Here is a 24,928-nt window from a genome sequence, read left to right on the forward strand (position 1 = left end):
AGATCCTTCTAGATGACTAAATTATGACAATACCACCATCTCTTCTGAAATAACGTTGGTGTTTTGTGTCACTGAGACCCCACAAAACCCCCACGACATGTAAATCAGGTTTAACCCCTTAAAAACAGCCCAGTTCAGCTGCAGCCATCAGCATCTTGCCATGGCTTTTTAATCTTCCCTTGGTCACAGAACTGGTAACTTGATCACAATCCAGTCACCAGAGACCCCAGTGGTGCTTCCTCAGCCCCTTCTGTGGGCACTGGGATTTGGGGAGTCTCTAATGCCATTTCAGTGCTGGGTTGCTGAGGTACCACCTCAAATGCTGTGTCCAGTTCTGGGCCCTCACTGCAAGAGAGATGTTGAGGGGCTGCAGAGCGTCCAGAGAAGGGAACAGAGCTGGGAAAGGGGCTGGGGCAGCTGAGTGAGCTGGGAGGGCTCAGCTTGGAGAAAAGGAGGCTCAGGGGGGACCTTCTCGCTCTCTGCAACTCTCTGACAGGAAGGTGGAGCCAGGTGGGGCTCAGGCTCTGCTCCCAGGGAACAAGGGACAGGATGAGAGGAAAACTGCTTCAAGTTGTCAGGTTGGATATTGGAAAAATATCTTCAGTGAAAGGGTTGTCAGGCATTAGAAGGGGCTGCCCTGGGAGATGGTGGAGTCCTTATCCCTGGAGGTGTCCAAGGAACGACTGGACGTGGCACTCAGTGCTCTGGGTTGGCTGACAAGGTGGGCATTGGTCACAGGTTGGACTCAAAGATCTTGGAGGTCTTTTCCAACCTTAATGATTCTGTGATTCTGTGAACTTGTTACCTATAGGCAACGACTGACAAGATCCTTTTCTAACTTCAAGTCCAATAAACATGGGGCACTGAAGCGATGACAGATCAGTTTAGCATAGCCAGTCACTGTCAGATAGCTATTTAACCTTTTTAAAGGGTTTCATTAAAACATTTTTCTTGAATGCTGAAGTATTAATGCCACAGCTACAAGTCTGGCTGCTTAGGAGGAAGAAATACCCATTCAACACAACAGGAAGACAAAGAGTACTGGATGGCATACAAAACAATGCCCACAGATATTACTGACAACATCTAGAAGGGGAAGAGATGCTTTACTGCTTTTTTCTCCAAACTGCAATTAGACAGCAGATTATTTTCTCACAATAATACACTTTTAATAATGGAGTAAAAACTACACTGATTTAAATAAAATAACCTCATGTAATACTAGTGCAACCTGTTAAATATTTTTATATATTTCTATGGTCCTGACCCTGGTACCTGTGGGCTATAAGCTGTTTTTACCCTCAGAATGCCTGATGACGAGGGTTGCCCAATACCAGTGAGGTTACATGGGAAGTTTTGTGGGAGACCAAGACTCTGTGTCTCTGTTTTGAGTTCTCAGATGGTGTATCAAGCTTGTGGAAACCCTTCTGTATGACATTATACAAAAAAAATTACAGAAATGCATAAAGTAATGTAAAATTATTATTTTTTTATTATTTGATGTAAATTTTATATTTTACCAAAGGTACTTTTATTCTTTGTTTACAAAGCCAAAAATGTATCTGGATCACTTGCAAGTCAAATAGAGACATCAGATGAAAAAGAACACTTTTCAATGACCAGTTACCTGAGTTACAGTGCAATATTTAATTTCAGACAGTATTGCTCTTAAGACATTTTACAGTAAGAAATAATAAGCTTTATCAAGTCAAAACCTAAATCAGCGCTTTTCATAAATTCAAGAATTCTCATAAACCAACAACATGAAATATCTTATGTAATGTATAGTATAATTTTTTGCTTGCCTCTACAATAAATTAATACCCTGGATGACTTAAGTATTGCAAAAATATTTACAAAAAGAAGATAAAACACAGTATAAATTTTTTTCAAAGGTATAATTCTTCCGAGAAACAGTTTGGTACCAAGAATGAAATTTCAAGTCTTACAAAATTGCTTCTCACTTATTTAAATTCATGAAGGTAAATAAATAACACTGAATTATACAAACAAACATTGATATCCTCGTATGGGTTTATGCAGTAAAAGCATGTATCTCTTCTTGGGAGTATCCAAGATTCTTCAGATATCTGAAAGTCACAAATCAAGTTGGCAATATTAATATTTGGAACCTAAAACCCACCGCAGACATAGATCAGTCAGCACCATCTTGTTTTTATTCAAACATGCACCATGACATTTACCCCCGCAAATATATTTAGGAAACAATGCCCAGGAGCTGAGATATACTGCATTAACTTTTTGGATCCTGAAAACAATTTCTAAAAATAAATACAGACATAATTTGAATTATCTCAGATTTCTCAAGAGGTGGCATTATTATTGGCCAATTCCACCCTCCATTAAATCCACCTAAACTTCATTAGGACTTCAGAAATGCAACCATATTGGTTCAATATTTTAAAGGTGGGCAAGAGAAAGTTAGCGGACATATTTATCTCTAAATATGCATATAGAATAAGAAAAGTATTAGGTACAGCCATAAACAAATGCATTAATTAAATAAAATAAGCAAGAGAAATGTTTGTATAGAACAATTGTTTTGAACTTTACTTCCCTAGCTTAATTTGTCAAGCTAACACCAACACAGAAAGCTTATTTCCTGTTACTGCAACTTTTCTATGAGCATCAAATTAAAAGCAGCATTTAAAAACTTGGGGAAAACCAGTCACTGTGAAAGAGATGCTCTTACAAAGTTTTGGACAACTTACTAGAACTCATGAAAATTACATATTTCTGATACTTACTTAGCTACACACTAAATATAAACACATTCCTCAAGTATGATACGAGGTGATTTTTTTTAAATTCCTTTTTTTTATAAATTCTTTTTTTTTGTTTACATCTTAAAACATTTTTAAAATTTTCTTGCAAAGCAGAAAATGTAAGGCCATTTCTGAAAGTCTACCAAATCAGAAACATTATATCTAACTAGGTGATCAAATTTTTTAAAATTCTTTGCTTTCTAGTTCATCATTCAAAATACTCACTGTACTCCTTGTTCTGTAAAAGGTGTTGGACCACAGATGCAGATAAGCACTTTGGAGTCTTTTCTGCTTCTTTTCACAAACTCAGAGAGAAGAGATGAAGAAATCTTCCCCTGTTTACCCACCCAGTCCTTTGTCGGTTGTGAAAGAATGAACTGAACCTCAAACCTGGTAAGCAGAAGAATATTTCATAAATAGTGCCTCTGATTAGAAATCTGCTACACAAAATGCTATTGATCAAGACACTGATGACTTTACATAGTGTCATTACGTGACACTATGATTACTTTCCTGTTCTGCTCAGCTCCTCACTGCAGTATCAGATCTGAGAGATATTTAAGTTGTTCCTATTGATCAAGTCAGTCAAATCGCCTCTAATATTGCATATTTAATTATTTAACCAAATCTTTCAATGTTAAAAATTCCAGCTGCATATTTCACCTTTCAAAAAAAAAGGTGAAAACCAACCAACCAAAAAACCCCCAAAACAACAACAACAACAACAACGAAACCAGCTGGGACCAATTAAGATACTAAAGCACAGATTTTACTGTGAAAATGCCAGCACAATTTAATTAATGAGAAACTATTATAAGTGGTTTCAAAAACTCACTAACAGAATAGTAATTCAGTAAAAAAACAAGCACTTGTATATCTGAGGCTGTTACTGAAAGGGAGAAAGGGTTTTTACTGTAAATTTGCACAATGTCTAGACTATGGAGCTTTGAAAGTGCCAGACATCACAAGGGTATGAAGTATTGATTTTTCACTTCAGTGTTGTGAAGGAACAAGTGGTTTCAACCAAGAAACAATTCAACTAACAATTAGGTAAGCATAAACAAAACATACTTTTATCATGTAAAATCTAAGCAATGACAATTTATCTAGTGATAAGAGCAAGGAAACTGAAATTAAAAGGTAATCTGATAATCCTGTGTTTCCTGACAAAACTATGGCCTGCTAAATTAAATTGACATTACATGGGTACTAGTGCATTTTAATCCACAATTAAAATGTAATTGAGAGAAAAATGCAACAATTAGTAAGGAAAAATGAAAGTAACAAGCCTATTTAAACTTTGAATTTCTACATAAATATTTTCCCAACAAGTGACACCAAAAAGACTTTTTAAGATTTCTCTAAATTCATAGTGGGGCACACTATCCTCTATCACTTCTATGCCTCTTTTGCATATCTGTGTTTTCTATTGTTAAGGCTAAGGCAAATTTTCTTCACCATCAAAAACTTCTCAGTCTTAAAAAATCACTTCATCTAACATGTAACTAACCAATAACCATCTACTAAACACTGTCCAATGAAATCCCTGGCTTCCTCTGGGAACCTACAGAACATAATGACATAACCTCTGCTATGCATCTGTGACCAATACAACTCCTTCCACTCCCTACGTCTCATTATATCCTTAGCTAAGAACTTACGGAATCAGAATCTGTCCTTGTGCCAAAGCTGTACAGTTAGTCTAAGTCCCTGGACCTGTTCTCCTATAGACTAAGATGGTACAAGTTGTTCTCCATAAGACTTTTAAATACCTTTCATCTTTAAGAGCTAATTGCTCTAGTTCATTTCTCCAAAGTATGTCATCTTCTGTTTTGTTGAAGAAGATCAGCTTCGCTGTCCTTAAAAAAAAAAAAAAAAATTAACTGCAGACTGTTTCTGTATTTGAAACATGTTAAACAATCAGAACTTATTGTATCATACAGAAACCTTTTACTTACGTTTTTTATTTCTTTGTTTTTTTGCAACTCTTCAATCCTCAAATCTTTTTGCCACTAACCCAATATAATTTCTTTCTTGCTGTAACTGAAAGTCTGTTGGACTAGTGGCCTTTCTTCTAAATGCCACAACCCTGTCTGCATTTGCACCCTCTAGTTCAGGAATTCCTGTCCTAAGAAAAATAAAGTCTCTTAAAGTTACTAAGACCTGTCTGAAATTACAATAAAACTTGTCAAGTTTTATCTAGTGGTTTCTCATTGTTTGAGCACTACAATTAATAGCTGGTATATGAACTCTGTACACCTTCTTAATATTACACACACCAGCTTGTAGAGGTGAAACTGGAATTAGGAAGGTTATGTCAATATTAATTTTATAAAGATGAAATGTTAACACAGAGAAGAAAATTAACACATAGCTTCAAGAGCTAACTACAGCTCTGTACCAGGTCCAACCCTTAGCCCTGCATAGGACCATCCCCAAGAGTCACACCATGTGCCTCACAGTATCATCTAAATGCTTCTTGAACTCTGTCAGGCTTGGTGCTGTGACCACTTCCCCAGTACCCAACCACCTTGTGGGTGAAGAACCTTTTCCTAATATCCAACGTAAATCTTTCCTGACACAACTTCAGGCCATTCCCTTGGGTCCTGTCACTGGTCACCACAGAGAAAAGATCAGTGCCTGCCCTTCCTCTTCCGCTCACAAGGAAGTTCTAGACTGCAATGAGGTCTCTCCTCAGTCTCCTCTTCTCTGGACTGAACAGATCAAGTGACCTCAGCCGCTCCTCATACAGCTTCCCCTCAAGGCCCTTCCCCATCTTCACTGCCCTCCACTGGATGCTCTATAAGAGCTTAATATCTTTCTTATATTGGGGTGCCCAAAACTGCACACAATATTCAAGGTGAGGCTGCACCAACACGTAAGACAGATGATGTACTGTTAAATGCAAGCGGTTCCTGAATTAATCCCAGAGGGCTTGCTTTTTCTACTCAGGCACAGCTCTGCACAGAGAGAGCATGTTGCTGTGCTGTCAGAAGCAGTAAGTTTGGTGCCCTACTTGCAGGAAGCCAGAGCACTGGGATGCATGGAGAACCACAAGCGTACCTGTCAGCTAAGCCTGCTGGTCTTGCACATCACACAGTCCTGCAATTCCAGTTCCACAACATGGCACTCCACTACCCAGTGTACCATTTACAAGCCAAGCTTGATTCTAAGAGACTAGTGCTAGACACAGTATGTTTACATGATCCTGCACAGGAACTATTAATTCCTATCACCTCCTGCTCTATACTTTGCAGAGAACAATCTTTCACACATACTTTCACACATCTTTCACATATGCTAGGGCTTCTGCAGAGAGTTCATGACCTCCAGCTGTTCTTCAACTGCAGGTTAGAAGCCTATGTTCTCCCAGTTTGAAGAAACCACATTTTTCTGATTTCTAACCTTTTTCCCCCTTTGGAAGCACTTCAAGATACCAGTAAAACTCTTATAAGCTACATCAGATGCCATCTTGTATTTGAGAAACATTTCGTTTTCTGCCGTCAAAATACAAAAACTCATAAACATATAAAATACATATGTTGTATATAATACACATCACCTGTAGTGTTACTGAGAGAAACAAGTTTCAGATGCATTACAACTCAAAGTGAGATACAGTGAACAAGCTTTGGGAACACTTGCCTGGTATAAAACAAAACAGCCCCAAATCAGCTACATTGTATCCTCACCGGGGCCCTCTGAAAACCCAGAAAACAAAGCTCACTACAAGAAAGAATGCAGTGCTCTAAATGCGGGCATGGTGCACCAGAGCATCGAGTGTTACACAGGTGGGGAAAAAGCCAATAGAAAGTGCATAGGAAAATCATTCATTTTTTTCATTGGGTACAAAGGTACAAGTTGGTTGAGACACTCTTACTGATACTTCCCAGTGTAGACAAATATATCTGCTGCAGTGCTGCTCAGTACTCGGCACTATCAAGAGAACAGAAAACCCAGTTGAAATGAAGAGACATGATCCTCACCAGTAAAGAAAAGCTGGCTGAGACAATGCTGACAAAAGTTTAGATAACAAATTAGAAAGTTCATCAGCTCTTTGGAAGGAAATAGGGTGAATCTGGCATACTGGAAGCTACTTCAAGGGATGTAGATTTTAATAAAGTAAAAAAAAATTGGTATGTGAGGTCCTATGGAAAGCTGTACAGAGAGGAGTTAGAGACCCTTATAGGATTTTAGGAAAAAGAGGAGGTAGAAAGTTACAAAATCACCTTCCAAACAAGAATGATGATGAAAGTGGGATACTATATTAAAAGTGAATATGAGGACAGAGTGGTAATTTAGGAATGAAAAGCTGGAGACAAGGGAAGATGCAACTATCAAGGAGAATCAATAAATGACTACAAGCATCCTATACTCGAGAAGAGCATTAGCCCTCCATCTAGTGTTTAGTACCTTTTTAAAGAAATGTACCTATTAACTGATAACTGATAGCAGTTATACACCATCAGTAAAAAAGGAGCAAAAAAACCTCATCTTAAAAAGAAAGTGTAGAGGACCGCTATTCTTTTTTAATTAATACTTTGGCCAAATACAATTTGGCCTGTAAGAGAGGAAACAAGTCATTATGACTTCAGGATCATTACCCTTCACAAAAGGATAATGCAGGCAAGAAGAGAACAAATTGTTTTCCCCGTTTACCATAGGCAAGAAATAGCAGACTTAAAAGATAATAGGGAAACTTTGACTAGACAGTAAGAATGAAAATCCATTGATCCTAGCCCATTGCATAACAGCAAATGCTGCTTAGGGAGGCTGCAGATTCTCCAGCACTCACACTGCAGCCCCAGAAGTTCAGCAGCACTCGCACAGCACTCCAGACAGAGGCTGCTTTGGCACCCACAGGTGACAAGTCAATCACTGCATAGATTATTCCTCAGCTTTCTGCAATTCGTGTTCCTGCAAGTGCAATCCAAGCTTAGGACAACAGTTACTTTGCTAAATAAGATAATTCTATGCAAATCATATTTATGTTGTTTACAATTACATGTATCTCATACATATAAATGTACATATATTAAAGACACTCTTGTAATATTTTCCCAAAAAAGAAAATGATGGTTAAAGAGCACATATAAGGCCAAGAAACTAAATTGCCTAGAACAGTCAGAAAAACAAATGTTTAAGTGTCTGCATATAACCAGAATCTGTACCAGATCAAGTCATTCACCTAACAAGCCTCCACAGCAAGAAGGAAAAATTTGTTTACTTTGAATTGACTAGTAAAGGAAACAGATGCTGCTGCATCCTAAACTAACATTGAATTCCCATAAGAAGTCATGCTGAAAAGTGTAAAAAATGTGCTTCCCAAGCATTTTGCCAGATGATAGATTTACCCTTTGGATTGGCAAGGCCAGCCAGCCACTTGCTATTTGCTACTGACAATACAGGATGCTTTGGAAGAGCTAGACAGTACACAATCTCTCTGCTCACAAAACAGGATTATATGTCATTGCTGAAATATAAACAATATAAGAATAGTGTCTCAATTTAGGGTTTGGTTGTTTTTTTAGAAACAAACTTCTGCAGTGCATCTCATCCTTTTTAGCTTTAGTATGAAGATTAGTGTCCAATTAATATCTCTATGCTGTTTCAAAAGCAGAAGTACCAGTTCTGGGGTTCCGAAGGACAAAACAACCTGTTCCCTTACCACGTAAAAGTAATGCTTTCTTCTGTAGATTTTACAAGCAGAGTATAGAATGCATATGCAATACACACCTTTCTATGCATTTGAATACACTTAATGCTCTGCTTATAGAAGTGGCACTTTTTTTAAAACTGGAGCTCATCCGGTAACAATGTGTTACTGTCACTTAGCAGGTGAAAACAATATGCTAGCTATTCAAATATATCAGAGAGAAGTTATAAATAAACAGTTTTAGCCCTTCTCAGTCCAAAAAACAATACCTACATTGAAATATTTCAATACTAAAAAGAGACTGAAATGGAAAGCTAGTTAAAAAAAAACTCCTCCAAGTTTTTACCCAGTGAGCTCATTTGTACCACAACTAAAATCCAAAATGCAGATCAGCCCATTATGTTGAGGGTAGCCAATAACCAAATATGTGCAAATTGCCTAAGCTTCTGACACTCTTCCCTTAAGCATGCCAGTTCTTGGCATAAGTTGAAGACAAATGCTTTCATACCATTTTATTTTGTTAGTTGTTTTATTAACACTGAGGCTTGCCCATTATGTTTCTTCCTTCTAACTTGGGTTAAATCACAATAATCACACATACCTGAGACAACTAACTTCAGTCAGAGCAAAATTCAGCAGTTTAACCATTGGTGTGAAGCCTGTGCCTCCTGCCAATAAAATGAGATCTTCTGAAGCTTGAACTTGTGACTTCTTGAAGTTGCCTTCAGGATTGCTGACAGAAACATAGTCTCCTTTATTCAAAAAAAAAAAAAAAGAAAAAAGAAAAACATTAATTAGATGAAAACAAGCTAATCAGTATTCTGATTTTTTAAAGGTTATTTCATATTGCCTTCATCTTTGTAGTATTAAGGTTCATTTCAGAAAGGTACTATACACTTCACATAAGAATCACTCTTGTTAAAAGAAGAGATATACAATTAAAAAGTTTTGTCTTGATGGATTTTACAAGATATGAGTACACAAACATTTCCGAAGTCAGTATTAAAAATCTGCTTCTGTATCTGAAATGAAAAAGGAAGTGCATCTTAAGTCCCATAAAAAAAGACCTAGCTTTCTTTATGTGAAAGTACAAAAACTTGTTCTCAGAGCATCAGACATCAAAGTGATCAACTCTAATGTGTGATAGTTCACACAGATCAGTCAGGAGAGCTTTATGTAATGGACAACTCCTAGTTATAGTGAGGATAAGCCTGTACATTTAGGGAATGAAAACAAGGTTTAAAAGAAGTTGTAAGTATGTCCCAATATATAAGTAGGTAAATGATAAGAACATCAAAATACTCAGACAGCGAACCTTTAAAGATAAGGCAAACACAAAAAACCCCACCATATACTTACCAATTTGTAGGTGGTCAAGTGCCTGTGTGAACAGCCCACAGGAATAAATTTTAATCATTAAATATATATGCACACCATCATGATGAGATGTTTCTTGGAAATCCAATGGCAAAAAAGGCAATACAGGTGTGTATGGTTTTACTGCCTCTGTCCCTAGAGAGTAGACCAAAAGATAGCTGAAATAATATGAAAAGCACTCTACATCCAGCTACTACAAACAAATAGCAAAATAAACAATGAGTAAATAAATAATCTGTATATCCCATAAAAATAACACCATCTCATGCTTTTATGTAAGTATATTACTTTCCACTGCACCAGAACTGGAAAATTAAAAATTTCAGGTCACTGCTCAACATGTTATTTCTGTGCTATCTAGCAATCCAGAACACCAGATTAAAAGATCTTCAGTCATCCCTGAAGAACCTGAAAATCTAAACAATTTCATTTATTTTCATTTATTTCAAGAACTTGATTTTTTCTAAATTTAAACAGCAGAGTTTTAGTACTGCACAGTTATATTTTCTTGCAGTATAATTTCAAAAATTCATTGTATAATGATAGAAAGAAAGATCACAAGAGTTGGACACCAGCAAAGCATTAGGCAGGGAGGAGGAGGAGGACAAAACAGTTCTCAATTAATGGATATTTAATAATAATTCTGAGAAATCTCTCTACCATGCATATTGCAATCCAAGTATAGTGACCAGTATAACCATTAATATACATATTTTAAAAAGTACTTTTAAAAAAATAAACCAGATATTTCTTTGGCCTTCCATTTCCTTAAGTCCACCTTTTACAAAATTTTGATGAATAGCACATAAACATGCTTTTCAAGATACATTCGTCTCACAGCCTTGTGTTATCATTAATATTGTGCAACTGGAGTATAAAGTAGTGCTACCATGACTACTATAAATCCCTCAGAAGAAGGGGAAAAAAAAAGGAAAAATTGCAACAATACCCTCCTCATTTCAAAAAATTAAAAGGAACTGACTAATGATACATAACATGTATGATAAGTTTTCCCCCTTCAAAGATGAACAGCACTACTTCAGTAGAGAGAATGTTCTAAAGAGAAAGTTGAAAGTAGAGACAATAAGGTCAACAGTAAATGCCAGCCACCTCAATAGTTAGCTTTCCATCAATATTAATCCAGTCAGTTCATTATTAAGCACTGACTGTGATTCTGGAAGCAGAGACTTTCTAACTACGACAAGGGAATTTGTGGCCGTGGACTTGGCATTCTCTCAAGACTATGAAAAGGATTCCATTACTACATTCTCAATTTTTCTTACCTGTAATAATTTGTTTGAGGTAAACATGTTGTCCAGTGGGAATACGGAGATGTGTGCCCTTTGGCAACATAAAGCAGAAAAGCTTGGTGTCATGGGTAACTTCTGTCTTAGAAACCAACTTGCATTTTCTGTAGAACAGTTCTATAAACATGATTTTACTTGTTAGTTAAGTCTCAATCTGTCTTTTTTTTCTTATATATCTTTCAGTAAGAGATAGAGAAATATATGTATTTCAGTATATACAATTATAAAAACACTATAGATGCTTCTTGTATAATTACTTAAAATTATTTTTACAGTTTTGGACTACGGACTCATTTATAGCCTTACTTTGGGCCTCTGAGTTATCAGCAATGACTGGGAAGAAGTAGAAAAGCATCAGAAACTAGCAGAAAACAGAATCCCTTGTACTACACTGTACCTGCACTGAATTCACCTTGTAACTACAGCACGAGTACACGTATGCAGACCAAAACCAGCTGGCATAACACAAATGAAATATAAGCCAGCAGAGCACCACAGTCCTTAGCAACAGACTATCCAAACCCACCCAGCATCTCAGATATTTATTGGCCTGACCATCCCATACTGTTGCACTTTGACTGTTATTAGCACAAGAAGAATTTCTGATACAGCTTTGCACAATTTTTCAGGTACACAATTCCAATGCTTAAATGCTTATACATGAAATAAAATGAAATGAACATCTGTGCCTACATAGGCAAGAAACACTTCAGCATTATCAGTAAATATTTTAGACATGAATTGGTGCCTTTTGGCTAACTAGGAATTATGAACTCCAGTTATATGTTCACATGCTCACTTAAAATCAACTACAAGGTCTTATGTACAGCATAAATTTTTGTTAACACAGCTGTTTTGGGGGCGAGGACATTGGTTTCAAATACAGTACTTTTCAACCTGTGCATTAACTAAATGTCTGGCAAAAGGTAACTGAAAAAAGAAAGCATTTAAAATAAATAAATAAAAGCACTATGTAAGGTTTGCATTTCAGACTGCCTCTCTTACAACAGAGGTAATAACCCATCATTTATGCTGGAAACAACCTCTGTGGCAAAGTACTCAGTGTAAGGCTGGCCAGCCCTGCACCCATTTTAACTAAGTAGCCATCCTGAGCTCTGTAATCTGCATCATTACAGCACTTCGGGGTCTAAGCACAACAAAGCACAACAAAGTAGAGGGCTATGTCCTGTTGATTACAGCCTGAGACTGCAGAACACTAAGCTGGGATGAAGCAGCAAGGAAGAAGTACTTCAAAGAACAAAGGGCATGGATGCTTTCCTTCTGGAAATAAAAAATGCTTACAAAGGTTAATTTCACAACAAATGCTAAATAGAGGAAAGTATTTCTCAACTCTCAACTATAATATAGAGGAGGCCTACAGGGAAGCCAGAGAGGGATTCTTTGTCAGGAACTGATGAAACGATAGGACTGGAAAATGCGAAGCGTAACCACTGTGTCTGGCAAGATCACAGAGCAGATACTCTTGGAAGTTATGCATGGAAGATAAGGAGGTAACTTGTGACAGTAAACATGGCTTCACTACAGGCGCAGATGTTCATTTTATTTTATGTACATGGCCTAAATCCTGATGTCTTTCAAAATTCTTTCTTGAGTCAACACAATGACTCTTCTTAAGTGAGTCTTGCCTGACAGAAGGCTTATGCAATTTTCCAGTAAAGTCTCCTTTAAATACAAGACAAAATGTAAAGGAAATTCTAGGCATTGCTGCAGCTCCAGCAACCACTGCCATTGCTTCCTTGCTCTTACTTCCAAGAGCACCAGAGAGAAGCCCAAGTCAGTAAGCCTGGCTGATCTTTATGCTTAACTAGGAGTACAATTCACAAACAGACACTGATCACTGGACTTAAAAAAAACAACACCAAAACCAACCATCAACCAAAAAAGGTTAGAGGGGTTCACAGTAAGCTAGCCCGTCCATTCTCCTTCCCCAGTGTTCCCCAAGAGTCATTTAAGGACCACTTTGAGTACTTCAGTAACTTCATGTAATGAATTATCATTTTCCAAGTAATTTATCTGTACTGCAGTTTCCTTAGTCCAGGATTATTACCCCAAACATTTTGCTCTTTCCAGATATTCTGGATTAAAAACACAGCTAAAGAGTTTGCTGGAGACTAGTTACAGAGTGCTCTGTGACAGTGCAGTCAATTGCTGCCTGAAGGAACAGCTATCACTACCAACATTCCCTTCTTCAATAAGTGCAGGATCACAACTTGTCAATTCAACCACAACAGAAACCAAATAATTTTAAACAGGGGACAGCTTTCAAACCAACAATAGTTATCCACCAATTGTTTAAAAGTTAAGGATTTAAACAGTATGTTCTAGCTCAGCCATGCTTCTTTCTAATTGACCTTATTTCCAAGGGTATAAATAAACTCTGCTAGAACAGTCAAGCATCTAAATACATGCAGTTATGCCTGAAATATACACTCAGATTACTAAATTTCAGCTGCACATGCACTTTGGCAATGGACTAAATTAGCAGCAAATTCCTTATGTACCAGTATTGCCACAGTGGACGACCACGGCATTTTTATGCATACAGTTGTTTTCTTAAATTATTCAAATATCTACTAATGAGTTTATCCACTAAAAATGCCTGCACAGACACAATGTAAAGTCTCTGATATGGAATAAATCTTCTTGATTAAGATTTTTCTCACACCTTTCATTTAACATCCTACAAATTCCTTATTTTGAATGAGCAAACATTTCAGATGAATCAAAAGAATGCCTAAAGCTCTGAAAAAATTGAAGTCAATAATTCCATTTCATACCAATCTTGAAGTAAAGCATCTCTCCAGCTATATAAATATTATTAAAAGGTTTTTTGAAATTAGAAAAATAATACACTGTAAGATTGCAAAGTACAGTATACAAATAAATACGCCAAGATTGCTGTCAGTTCTGCAGACTTAAGAATTGCTTAAAAGAATGTGTGAAGTTGGTAATATAGCTGTAGTGGGTTGACCCTGGCTGGATACCAGGTACCCACTAAAGCCGCTCTCTCACTCCCCTCTGCAACTGGACAGAGGAGAGAAAAAAAACAGCCAAGGATTCATGAGTTGAGATAAGAGCTGGGAAAGGTCAGTTACTGATCACCTTCACGGGCAAAACAGACTCAAAGCTGGGATACTAATTAAATTTATTATACACAGGATCAGAGCAAAAGAGCGAGAAGTAAAATAATCTTAAAAACACCTTGCTCCCACCCCTCCTTCCTTCCATGTTCTCCCTCCTCCCCCCCAGCAGTGCAGGGGGACGGGGAATGGGGGTTATGGTCAGTTGTTGTTTCTGCCGCTGCCCAGGGAGAGGAGTCCTTCCCCTGCTCCTGTGGGGTCCCTCCCATGGAAGTCAGTCCTTGATGGACCTCTCCAGCGTGAGTTCTTCCCAAACTGCTGTCCTGTGGGTCACTCCTCCATGGGGTGCAGTCCTTCACGAATGAGCTGTACTGATGTGGGTCCCCCACAGGGGCCACAAGTCCTACCTGGGAAAAACTCGTGCCAGCGTGGGCTCCTTTCTCCACGGGCTGCAGGTCCCTGGTAGGACCCTGATCCATCTTGGGCCTCCCACAGGGTCACAGTCTCCTTCATGCATCCACCTCCTCCAGCATGGGCTTCTCCATGGGCTGCATGTGAGTCTCTGCACCCTGATGGTCCTCCATGGGCTGCAGAGGCACAGCTGCTCCACCATGGTCTGCACCACGGGCGGCAGGGGCCTCATCTCCGGCACCTGGAGCACCTCCTCCCCCTCCTTCTGCACTGGTGTCTGCACTGTTGTTCCCATGTTCTCACTCAGCTCTTCCCTGGCTGGAATTTTTTACTGTGCGATAACTTTCTTTTCTTAAATATGTTATCATGGAGGCGTTACTATCACTCTTGATTGGATTGGCCTTGGAAGCCCATCCTGGAGCCTGCTGGCATTGATTCCACCAGACAGGGGAAGCTTCTAGCAGCTTCTAACAGAAGGCACCCCTGTAGCCCCCCTGCTACCAAAACTCAGCCACAGAAGCCCACTACAATAGCCCATAATACTGATCATCTAATACTCTTACAGATATTTGGGAGTGGAGAGAGAGAAGCTAAAAAAATGATTCATCAACTGTTTCCTGAAAATTTTTTGACCTTTACAACCTGACTAATTCCAGCGTTTTCCATATAAATAACCTTTGCCTCCCTGTTTTTCTTTTTATTTTGCCATACAGAACTTTTGTCCTGATTCACTCAATCTCACCTTTAAAAACAGAGACCTGCCTAGGTCTAAGTAAACTTCTAGTTTAGTTTGTAGCCTTTGTTGTATTAACTAAAATTATTTCATTATCAGTGTGTTGTGGTCTAACCCTAACTCCATCCCTGCCAAAACTAGAACACAGTGGTTTCAATAAAACCTGAAGTCACAAGCAAAAACAAGTGGCAATGCAGAAAAGCCTTTCAACAAGAGAATACCAACCCCTAGTAGCAAGATGAAGCTGAACACTTGCTTTCATCAGCCCATGAAGCCAAGTTAACTGCCAGATGCAAAGACACATGATTTGGTACTATACATAAACAAAAGGTATTCTTCTCTCAATTTTGTAGCACAATGAAGGTCCAGAAGCAAATCGTAATTTTCAAAGTGGAGAAAGTAACTACTGACGAGGTTAGCTTTGATCAAGCTTTCTGCAGACATCAAGTGCCAGCATCACAGTGCCTGATCTCAGAGAAGCACTCCCGCAGCTCCCTCCTAGCAAAGCTTTGCCACAAAAATCCAATATTATCACAGGGCAGAGACATCACCCTTCAAACTGAACCTCTTCCTCTGCTGGAATCAAGAAATGCAGCACATTGATTCATAGGCATACAAATTTAATTTTACTAACAAAACTGCTGCACAGATAATGATACCTTCTGGAGAGTATTAGCCTTTTGCCTGTGTTCTTCCTTGTCATGAAAGGGAGTTTAATTTAAGCATTTCTCCTTGAATTATGCTTTTTGCTTTTCTTCAATGATAAAACTTGAAAGACAATTCTTATTTCTTACTTGTTAGTCATAATGCTAGGAATGCTAAAGCAGCAATATCAGCCTGTTCGCTTGGAACAGAGTTTCAAAGTATAAAAACCGAATCCCTCCGCTGCCCCTCCCTCTCAAGTAGAGGATTTCCACCCCACTCCCAGCAAGCATGTATCACTCAACAGTGTCCATCAGCCAGCTGAACGTTAACCCTTACTTTGTTCAGGTTATTTCATTACAGAGCCTCAAGTACTGTAAGTGCCAACATAATGGAGATTAGACCACAGAGCTGAAGGAAGGTGGCTGCCCACCACTCCTGGCAGCAGCCTAGTCTTGGAGTTAAGACAACAATGAACTCTTACTGCTAACCATCAATTTGTCAGTTTTCTCAAATGCTTCTGTTAATTACTAGATTTCACAAGCTAGTTCCTATTATCCAAAAAGGCCAGCCACTCTCTTCCCAGATGGTCTCTCTCCCCTCCCAAAATAAGTTTTCCACTGAATCCACATCTGCTAAACCTTCCCTAATTATGCAGCAAATAGCACCCTGCCACAACACAAGTCTTGCTGATATACATTAAGTGCTGCATCAGCATTCTGTTTCCTTCTGGTACTTCCAACAAAAAAAGGTTTATGATCTTTCACTTAACGTGGACTAAAACCACTCCATGAAACAAAGAAATTACATCCTATTTCAGCCCTCAGAGGTAACAGCACCTTGCTTCTTTACTGAACACCCTACGCATCTGCCAATAGTTGCACCCTCTTTAAGAAAGCAGAAGTTAGTTATGCTCCAAAACAAGGATTTGATTAAAAGTTCAGAATCATTTTCAGAATTATTCTCCATGAGGAAACCCCCCCCCCACACACACATCCAAAGTCACCCGTACTAACATCATTTTTCACTTTCATATGGCTACTGCTTTTGTATGCATGCCCCCTCACAAGTCTGCTTTCATATCTTATTTCTGAGAAAAGGCACCTAAAAGAAAATCATGTCAATACCTATGAGAAAACCTGCACTCTATTACTGTGCTGTGTGCTAATTTGGTCTTTTGGGGTTTGGTTTGGGGTTATGTTTCTTGGTTGTTCTTTTTGGGTTTGTTTTTTCTGTTTGTTTGGTTTTTAAATGAGAAAGTCTTATCTTACTTTTTTAAATACTGCTTTTAAATTTCACAGGATGCCAGCACGGTGACCACTAGTTTTTGTTTATGCTTTTAATGACCAGTTTCATGATAGCTAGTAAAGAGAAATGACACCAACTTTCCTACACTGACAAGCTACTTATATTGAATTGTGTTTTCTATGCAATACTGTGGGAGTATAAATAATTATTCCTCCAGAAAAGCAAGCACTTCCTTCTTAAGCAGTAGAAGTGGTATTGAATATTTTTCTGAATCTCCTGATACATCCTAAGATACAGTGTAGTTCACTGAAATTGCATTAGTTTTTCTTAAAAAATTCCTCTCACCTTTGAGGAAATTCAACAATTTTGTTCTTTCCTTCCAATTAACTAAGACACACTGGCCAAAATGTTAGTATAAACTCAGCGGAAATTTGAGACTACATAGGCAATTTACCTGAGAGTAGGACTTTCCCAGCTTAAGGGGAAAAAAGGAGAGGTTTATGCTAATTGTTTCTTCATAACATAAAGTTATCATAAGCTTCCAGTACCATCTCTGCATTATGTCATTGTCCCTGAAGAAAAGCTTCATCGCTTTTTTGTAGAATTTAGACTTAACTGTTTCAAAAATAAAGATTAAATAATTTTGAAGTGTAGGGGTTTACGCACAGAGGTCACCCATCCCTCCTTTACAAACTCATTCATGAATGCTGTCATGTGAACAAGTTATAAAAACACAAAATCAAGGAAAATTTTCAAGTGTTAATCCTGTTTTTCAGCCCTTCTTTCTGTGCTTTGAATACAAAGGAAATGTTTGAAATGGTCAATACAATGGAAATACTAGAGAAAAACTCAAAGATAAGAAAACCCTGAGGAATTAAATATCAGTGCTCCCATAAGCACTTATTATTCACAGCCTCAGAACAACCTTACCACCAAACTGGAAGCGTGCAAACATTGCAGGTAAAATGATAACTTTTCTTAGAAAGTGTAAGCTACCAAAAAACCTACAAATACACAAAACTCAAATAAAATAAACAAAAAACATGTATAACAAGATAATATAACCACTTTCAATTCTATTCCCAGATTTTCAGAAGTGGAAGTTATCAGTTACACTGCCTTCAAACAAGACCCACATCCATCAAAAATAAAAGGTAATGCTGAGAATAAGCAGAGGAAGATACATAAATCTAAGTGAAAAAGAATCTGAGTATTTAGGGCAACATATCTGTGCTACCCTATATATAGTGCCATATAGAAATACCAGATAAAAAGATTTTTGTAAAATTATTTTTTTTTAGTTATTAATTACTTATTCTGTGCTCACACTGAACAAGGTATGAGTATCTTCAGTCATAACATTATTTTGCTTCCACAGAAGCAGAAGCAAATATGAAAATTCTGCAATTTAGTGTAAGGGAGCGCAATTCTAAACAGAAAAGGAGACTGTCTACTTAACATTGAACTGAATAAATAGAAGCTACAACATGTAGATTTTATGGCTGAGCTGAAAGCACAGGATTGGAATGAAGGAAAGACATGTAGGCCACAACATTCTTCATCTATACACCTTCTGGCATGCTCAATTTTAAATTTGGAGGTTTTAAAATTAAAAAACTGCAGAATAAAAGTTTCTGGAGTAGGTATTAAAAAGCCATAGATATCACTTTATTTGGTAGATTCATCACCTTTTTAATCAGGGGAAACTTAGGTTCAGCAAGCCCTTTAACTTAAGTTTTCTGAAGATTCAATTTAAGCTGATGTGAACTCAGTCACTGACACATAATAAAGTATATTATAAATTATATAAAAAAATCTTATATGTTATAACTGTATCTTATACCTTATAACAGTCCTCTGCATTACAGGACAAATACTATGTTGGAGATTGACTTCTTAGGAAAAAAGTGCAAAATAAATAATCTAGAAAGCATTGGTTATAAATGCTCAATATGTACTTTTCTCAATTGCATCCAATCATCCACACCTTCCTCATTTGCAAAGCCACCCTATTCTGTGGCTCTTGTTCTTTCAGATTATTTTCTCTTTTTTTTCCAAAAGCATAAGGCAGGAGAAAATGAGCAATGGACAGTGGACAATATATTAGATCAGTCTGTAAGCCCTTAAATACAGAGGATTATATTGAAAAATCTAATGCTAAAGGGGATGACTTAACAGTTTCTGAAACTCTCATAAGGAAAATTATATTCTACATAAGCTAAAGGTTGCTAGAGAGATATGCTTTTATGCAGTCTTCCTTTTTGTAACACAGTAATTTCTTGATGTTGAAGGCCTACATAGCATAACTGAGAGGCAGTAGGAGGTGTACAACATGGTGATCAACACGTAATTAGCTCTTAAAAAGGTACAGCTTTGCTTTCACACATAAATCGAGCAGACTAATATCAAACAGTCCATTTCTGAGCATTATTAGACAGAGGGCCAAGAAGGCTTTTGAGAAGCTGGGCAATTTGCAATAATATCAGGAGCATGCTTATACTACACAATGTAATTGTGCACAAATTTTTAATTTAGGTGAGAAGAACCAAAACCACACTGATCATTTTAATATATTTTGATGCTGCGTCAAGTTCATACTATTCTGTTACCACAAACTAAACTCACATATAACATCGACTGCTTCTTGCAGACACATCAGCTTATTCAGAGCTGGCTTTAATACCTACAGGTGGCTTGAAGTCAATAGATCAACTTACAAAGATGTAGTGTGATGGAACAACATTACGTTGAAAGATGTTACTATATCTATAGAAAAAACTGGAAGCGAAGGAAAACCTTCACTACAGTTACTTCCATAATGATTGATACAAATCTGTGCACTGTCCCTCAGGGTCTTTTCACACGGACAGAAAGGACATTAAGCGCACAGGTAGCCATGAGGTGGAACAACACTCAAGCAGTCTTCACCTTACATTATTAGGTTCTTCCAGTCTTTCCACAAGCCTGAAAGACCTTCAACTCCTATGTGGGACAAAATGAACCACCAAACCAAAGCAAGGCAAAAAACCACCTCTAAGTTGAATCCTTTCAAGAACTCCTGAGTAGCTTTCAACAAGATTAGACATCAATCATGAATGAATTGAAGGTACAACTACAGCAACAGAAAATCCTGAAAGAAACCAAATGACTGACAAGCTCCAAGAATTCAGAAAACAACTGGTAACTTGGCCATGAAATTGCTTACCTCTGTCTGTGCGTTTGACAAATGTATTATGACACCCCCAGGGCTGTCCCAGCATTTTCCAATGAATGTTATCCTTTTTCTTTAAGATAATTTCTACTTTTCCTATTTTTTCAGCAATATTTACTAGAAGAGAAAAGGTTTCACATTGTTACTTTTAGTTACACTTTGTAAAAACAAAAATTCATTCCTCGGTTACAACTAAATTTTAGAAGAATTTAGAAGAAATTTCTCAAGACAAATGTAGTTAATCCACTAAATTAGAATATCAAATTAAATATACTTCTACCTATCACTCTATAATGTTTTAGAGTGCAATTAAAACAACAAGCACTAATTTAATATGCATAATTAATATACTTTATTTGCTAAATAGATTGTGGAACTAGGACAGCTTCACAGCCCATCTGGTCAAGAAAAATGCTCATGAACACAGAGTCCTCATGTACTGGAAACTGGTAACTACCACTACTTAATACTTTCTTTTCAAGGCCATTTGAATGAATAATTAAATACAAGAAAATCCCAGTCTCAGCAAAGAACATTTTACAAATACACAACAGAACTAACTTCTAACTATTTTAACATTTAATCTTATTCAGAGGGATCAGAGCACTATCAGCTTACTACTTTCACAGGGCCAAATGCCATCATTTAAAAAAAAACTATTCAGTGTTATGGCATGGTTTGATTGACTGTGTCAGGACCTGGTGGTAAGTAAAACTGTAAAGTATCCAAAGAGTCAGAAAAATAAACTAAATTTCCACATTCTGATATTAGAATCATAGAATATCGTGACTTGGAAGGGACCTTGACAAGGATCACTGAAGTTCAACTCCTGACTGGACTATCCTAGAAGAGATACAGAAGCGCTGCAAGAGACAGAAATTACCAGCCACTTCTTCTGAAACTGCATGATCCAAGTCTGAAATAAAGACAAACAAATTCTGTGTCAAGCAATAATAAAATTATATTCCAGTCATCATATATACATATATGAACACACACTTTTGTATACACCTACACTGTAAGTCTAGGAATATTGAGTGAACTAATGAGCCTAGAAACCTATGCATCTTTATTTGGCCTTGAAATTTTACTCATGACTTCTACAGGCCTCATACATAAAGGCACCATTTTTCCCATTACTTTTAACAACGGCTCATATAAAGCTACTAATCTTCATTTATGTAAATTATTGCACTTGTCCTTTTGAATAAGACCATTTTAATAACCATAAAAAACACACTTGAAGAAAAATTTTACACAACTTTAAAATTGATTTCTTACTTCACTTTAGTCCACATGTAAAACATTTAGTACATACTTAACAAATGAAGATGTGAGTTGATACACAATGTAATTAATTCACATCAAGGTACTTTAATCATCTTAAATGAAAAAGGAATAAAATATTAAGTAGTACACGTAAAATGCGTATGGTCTAATGAAAGGGTTTGAATAAAGTAGAATGAAACTTCAGTATTTTCAACTGCAAAATTACAATACCTACCAACTTCTACAAGGTATGAGTAGTCATCCATGATGATCTCTCCCCTTAATCGTTTATCTTGACAGTCAACTATCACCAACTCTTCATTCATATCCTTTCACAGTCAAGGGGGAAAAAAAACCACAACAATTTTTATGAAGTTCTTCCAGAATTCAAGCTAGATCACAACTGGATTTTGTAATCCTCCTTTTCACTTACCTTCTGCTTAGTATATATGACAACGGTGATCAAACTATCTGTTTGGAACCAATCATAACTGTAGAACAAAAAATACAATAACAAAAAAAATATATAATTTCTTTGGGCATAACAAATCATATTTAAATTCAAGTCTTCAAGAAGAGCATCTTTCATGAATTTACAAGCCAAATACATGACTTACTATTTTTGAAGAGGTAAGTCCAAAGCCAGTAATTTTGAAAACATTACTAAAGTAACAGTCTAATTATGCATCCTGATAGTTAGCAAATTGAAGTTAAAATTATATGTCATTAGTTTTACTTAAAAAGCATATGCACCCTCTTTCCAGTATATGAACCTTTCTTAGGAGATGATAAAAATCTTGACTCCAGACAAAAGCATTAAATAAGCAGAGTGGCTTCCAAGAGTTAAAGATCTGATGCACATACCACAAAATCATCTCCCTTCATCTCCCTGAATCTAGGTTTTACATTCATTCCTATGTTCCCATGCTGTCCAAATCTTGTAATAAATCCAGGTAAAGTAAAAAAAAGGAAAGCCTTCAGATGCTAATTATTTGTATGGCTTTACACTTGCCAGGAAATAACTTCTATCTACTGTTTAGACTACTGGACCAGAAAAGAAGGCAGGGAGGGAGGATGATCCCTCCGGCAAACATTCCTGACAGCCAACACATTCTAGGTTGCACATCTTCCAGTCACATCCAGAATATGCCAGACACACATGGGAAGAAAGGCAGCAAGGTTTGGGGAGCACTTCAGAAGATAAATCACATTCCAGTTGCTTACAAGCCACAACATTTTCTGACTGCATGTAACTAGCCCAGAGATCACACACTCACAGGAGATTTTCGTGTCAAGTGAGAAACTGAACCTCGTTGACTCAAGGCATCACGGAGTAAAATGACACCTCAGTGACAACAGTAGGCATATCACAATGAGATTTTAGGGCCTGCTTCGCTTTGCATATTGTAGAAACTTGAATACAGCTATCACATTTTACTATATTCCAGCGTGAAATGAAGCACATTTTCAAGGCATGGCTATATGTACATCTATCGACAAATTAACTAAAGTCAAAAAAAATAATCAGCCCAGCTGGAATCATTTTCTAGAAGTTTCCTCAAGAAGCAAACCTAAGGAGTCTGCAAATATAAGTCATACACTTTTATACAATGCAAGGAGGTGCAAGTGTTAGAAATCAACTGAGCAAGCCAAGAATAATCATTTGCCTATATGATCTTTGGCAAGTTGTTTAAACATAAACCTCCTACTTCCTACTTCTGAGAGGATGGTAATGACATATACTCATTTAGCTGAAACATTGAGAGCTAACCATCGAAGAAGTTGCCTGCATGTTCTAAGAATTGCACAGAATTTTTAAATAGAATGCTCAACAGCCAATGAAAGACAAAGGCTTACCTTGGAGTTAAGTCTTTAGCGGAAGAAGCTAGTACTTTCTTCTCAGGAAGCATACCTACAAAGAGCAGACAGTCAATAAAATGGCTGCTGGGATGCTTGCTTAAAAGAAATACTTATCAGGTATATCTGGGGCTTGGTTTTATTTTTTTTTAATTGAATGTTCTAAATATCCCTGAACAATATTTAATGGCTTTATTTCCACAGGCAGCCAAAAATAACCATGTACTTTTTAAATTTAGTTTTTATTCAGCATTTTCTCTTGGAGAGCAGGGTCCTAGAAAATGAAATTCTACTTCAGAAATTAAGAGTTCCATACACCACAGTACCTGTGTCTGCAGCCCTTCTGGTACATGTGGCTTGATCTCAGTTTCACCTGTAACTATCCTGTGCTTTTACACTTTGTGATAGTGAAGCACAAGGTTATCTGAACGAATTCCCTTTAACAGAACTATTTGTTTATATAATTCAGATTTGGGATGTCTGATCTAACCTAATTCACAAGTAAAACTTCATGTCAGTCAGTTAAGCAAAGATATCAACCTTAATCTTTCAACTTAGCACTTTCCTAGGACTTTTCACAGAATTCAGCTACTCTAAGTATTAAACTTCACAAAACAGTCTGAAAAGGCCTTTGCTAGGAGGCAACAGTTGGTTAGTCTTTCAAAATGTCAACTGTACTAATCTCTGGCATGATAGAAACTGAAAATATTTGGCAAACACTTGAGCACAGAGACAGATAAAAGCAACTGCAACCCTTCATCAGTTTTAACACAAAGAAGTTAAATAGAATAATGATGGAGGAAGCTGCAGACTGAACAGCTGGTTCCAAGCCCATTCAAAGGCAAACCTTGCAAACTCGAAATGTCTATGCATAAAATAATTAGCACCTGAATTCTCAGTTACCCAGATTACTATCTTCTAACTGCCAGTAAGTTTTGTAGTATGACTACAACCTTAAACACGGTGATTGAGTGGCTTCACCATGTGGGAAGTAGATAAAAACAGAGAGCCACTCCGGTCCAATCTGTTGAAAATATTTGATCATCCAGATGGGAGAATTAACCCAAAGCAATTAAAACTCAGTCAAATTACTTATTCTTTGATCCTTAATTAGTCCTGAGTACACACCATCTGCAGCTGCCAAGGAAGCTAAATGGCAGAGCAGTCAGATCATTGCAAAAGAAAACCAATCACCTAATGATAAAAGCCTTCTCAAAGGCTAAGCCTTTCTTGAGGACATACATCATATGCCTAGGTTGGCCCCCACAGATAACAGGAATTCGTGGTCATACACATTCCAGTTTGCTTTTGCAGGTCAACAGAAATATAT

General features: G+C 37.3%; 1 protein-coding gene across 2 annotated transcripts in view; it reads right to left on the reverse strand.

The window, feature by feature from the left end:
* Positions 1-1,469: 1,469 nt before the first annotated feature.
* Positions 1,470-24,928, reverse strand: part of LOC113982169 (cytochrome b5 reductase 4) — a 34,929-nt gene continuing 11,470 nt past the window's right edge. For both annotated transcript variants that reach the window (XM_039382214.1, XM_027710176.2), the window contains 11 exons: positions 23,599-23,653; positions 22,175-22,232; positions 21,977-22,070; positions 21,356-21,388; positions 20,467-20,589; positions 11,103-11,243; positions 9,802-9,954; positions 9,044-9,194; positions 4,559-4,645; positions 3,012-3,176; positions 1,470-2,090 (listed from right to left, as the gene is read on the reverse strand). In XM_039382214.1, the coding sequence (XP_039238148.1) occupies positions 2,036-2,090; positions 3,012-3,176; positions 4,559-4,645; positions 9,044-9,194; positions 9,802-9,954; positions 11,103-11,243; positions 20,467-20,589; positions 21,356-21,388; positions 21,977-22,070; positions 22,175-22,232; positions 23,599-23,653 (1,115 nt within the window). In that variant the 3' untranslated portion in view covers positions 1,470-2,035. The remainder of the gene's footprint in view (positions 2,091-3,011; positions 3,177-4,558; positions 4,646-9,043; positions 9,195-9,801; positions 9,955-11,102; positions 11,244-20,466; positions 20,590-21,355; positions 21,389-21,976; positions 22,071-22,174; positions 22,233-23,598; positions 23,654-24,928) is intronic.

This window comes from Pipra filicauda, unplaced genomic scaffold (genome assembly GCF_003945595.2).
Source record: "Pipra filicauda isolate LSUMZ 115617 unplaced genomic scaffold, ASM394559v2 scaffold261_size1826302_pilon, whole genome shotgun sequence".
NCBI classification, from domain to species: domain Eukaryota; kingdom Metazoa; phylum Chordata; class Aves; order Passeriformes; family Pipridae; genus Pipra; species Pipra filicauda.